The 2009-nt window shown below is 41.5% G+C and overlaps 1 protein-coding gene across 1 annotated transcript; it reads right to left on the bottom strand.

The window, feature by feature from the left end:
- Positions 1-1521: 1521 nt before the first annotated feature.
- On the bottom strand, positions 1522-1797 carry TEOVI_000626200 (uncharacterized protein; the record flags this gene model as incomplete). Its single annotated transcript, XM_067223053.1, has 1 exon — positions 1522-1797. The coding sequence occupies one exon, from the start codon at positions 1795-1797 to the stop codon at positions 1522-1524; it is 276 nt and encodes a 91-aa protein (XP_067079154.1).
- Positions 1798-2009: the final 212 nt, after the last annotated feature.

The following is a 2009-nucleotide window of genomic DNA, read 5'->3' as shown; positions in this document are numbered from 1 at the left end:
TTTTTTTTTTTTTACTGTTTTTCTTTCCCTCCTCCTTGTTGACCCAACTCGGTTGTTTGGTTACGCTGTAACATTTTTTTCATTCAACTTTTCCTCCCATTTCCCTACTTTTTTTTTTTTTCGAACCTCTTTTTAAAGGAAATATTAAAGAAGAGAAGGAAGAAGGGTGGGATGGAGGAGACGTATTGGATAAAAAAAATGAAAGATACAAAAATAAAATGATTAAATTATATGTGGATACTTAGTCTTTATTATTTTACTTATTATAGTTTTGTTGCCACTTCAATTTATGACACCAACACCAGTAAAGAAAAAAAAAATAATAATAATAAGAGCAGAAGGGAAGGGGGGGGAGGGAATAAGTTGCAGTTGTGGGTTGCTACTGTTACATGTCGAATGTGTTAACAGTGACTCAGTTTTTTTATTTTGTTTATGTTCTGCTTACTTGTATTCAATAATAAACTTAACGAAGAGGGGTAAACGATATATGTAAAAAAGGTGGTAGAGAAGGGAAGGAATAAATACTTCGCAAAGGTGAATACTTGAAGAATAAGAAGAGGGAGGATGAATAAGGAAGGAAAAGAAACACGCAAAAAAAAAAAAAGAAGAAGGAGAACTGAGTAGTAAAAAAAAATCGCAAAGTTGATGGCGGTAAAAATGAAAAAAAAATGGATTAGTAAGAGAGTTAATGACAAACCGGGAAGGAGGCTTTGTTGGAAGGTTCTTAACTACCACCCTCCTTTGCGAAGTGATATGTATTGTCACCTCTCTTTTCCACACTCGTCCCCTAAAAAAAATAAGTAAATAATATATTAAGAATAAAGTGTAGGAGAGAAAGTAAAGAGAATGGTTGTATCGGTTCTTGGTAAATAGAGAGGAGACGGGAGGGAGATGGTACGACAGCTTGAGAGAGAGAAAGATGTACCATGTTGTTGTTTTGTGGCTGTATAATGCTTCTTTTTTTTTTTTTACGCATATGTTTCTCTCTTAACATCCTCATGTGTTTTGTTGTATAGATTTAGCGGCACTATTATTAGGAACGCTGCGAAGAGAAAACAGAGACCCCATTTTACCACATCGTGGGTTACTCGTTAGAAGGGACGCTTGACATAAAAGCCTCCCTGACATTCCGTTCAGGGTGGAGCATAGAGGGAAGTGCCTTAGCGCATAGATCAACTGGGACGGTCGGATATATGTGTATGTAATATATATATATATATATATATATATATATAGTAGACTCAGGGGGATTCTGTATTAACGTTGCATAACTTGTTCCTGTTTCCAATACCAGTCGTATTCGAAACAGAGAGGAAAGAAAACATAGAAACCGAATAATGGAGCGGACGAACCGTGCGCGTGTTACATTTGGGGATGTGACTGTTGTTCCCTATGCGGGTACTCGCCCCGGTCCCGCAGGAAACAAGCGCGCATCACAGGCAAATGAAAGCTCAAGTTACAGCTACAGCGACTATTCGGACGACTATAGCTACTACGGCTCTTATACACAATCCAGCAGGACTAATAGTAATGAATCGTCATCATATTCCCAAACCATAGAGTCGTCAGGCACCAAAACGCAGCCCCCACCGGCGAGAGAACAACAACAACAACAACAACAACAATCGTACACCCAAAGTGGGCAGCTGCAGCCACAACTGCAGGTTCAGCCACTTGCACCGCAACATCCCCCTCGCGCCCCAGTTGCACCTCAGCAACCAGTGCCATCCAAAAGTGTGCAGGGGCCTCGTGGCAACAGCGCCGCACGAGTTTCAACGGAGTCTTACACCGGATCATACTCGAGCTATTCCTATAGTTACAGCGACTCCACCGATGAGGGGCATAATGTCGTTGCCAGCGCCCGTTCCGGTCACGTTGCAGGTGCCGCCCAGTTAGACAGTGAAAAGAAACGCGCCGCGGCAGGAACCACAACAAATATTAGTGCACCGAAAGCACCTATCGGAAGCATGCAGATGCCAACCATAACCCAACAAACGTCGCAAACGAGT

The sequence above is a fragment of the Trypanosoma equiperdum genome (assembly GCF_001457755.1).
Source record: "Trypanosoma equiperdum strain OVI genome assembly, contig: ctg_1756, whole genome shotgun sequence".
Lineage (NCBI taxonomy): Eukaryota > Euglenozoa > Kinetoplastea > Trypanosomatida > Trypanosomatidae > Trypanosoma > Trypanosoma equiperdum.
This window is presented reverse-complemented; position numbering and strand designations above follow the sequence as displayed.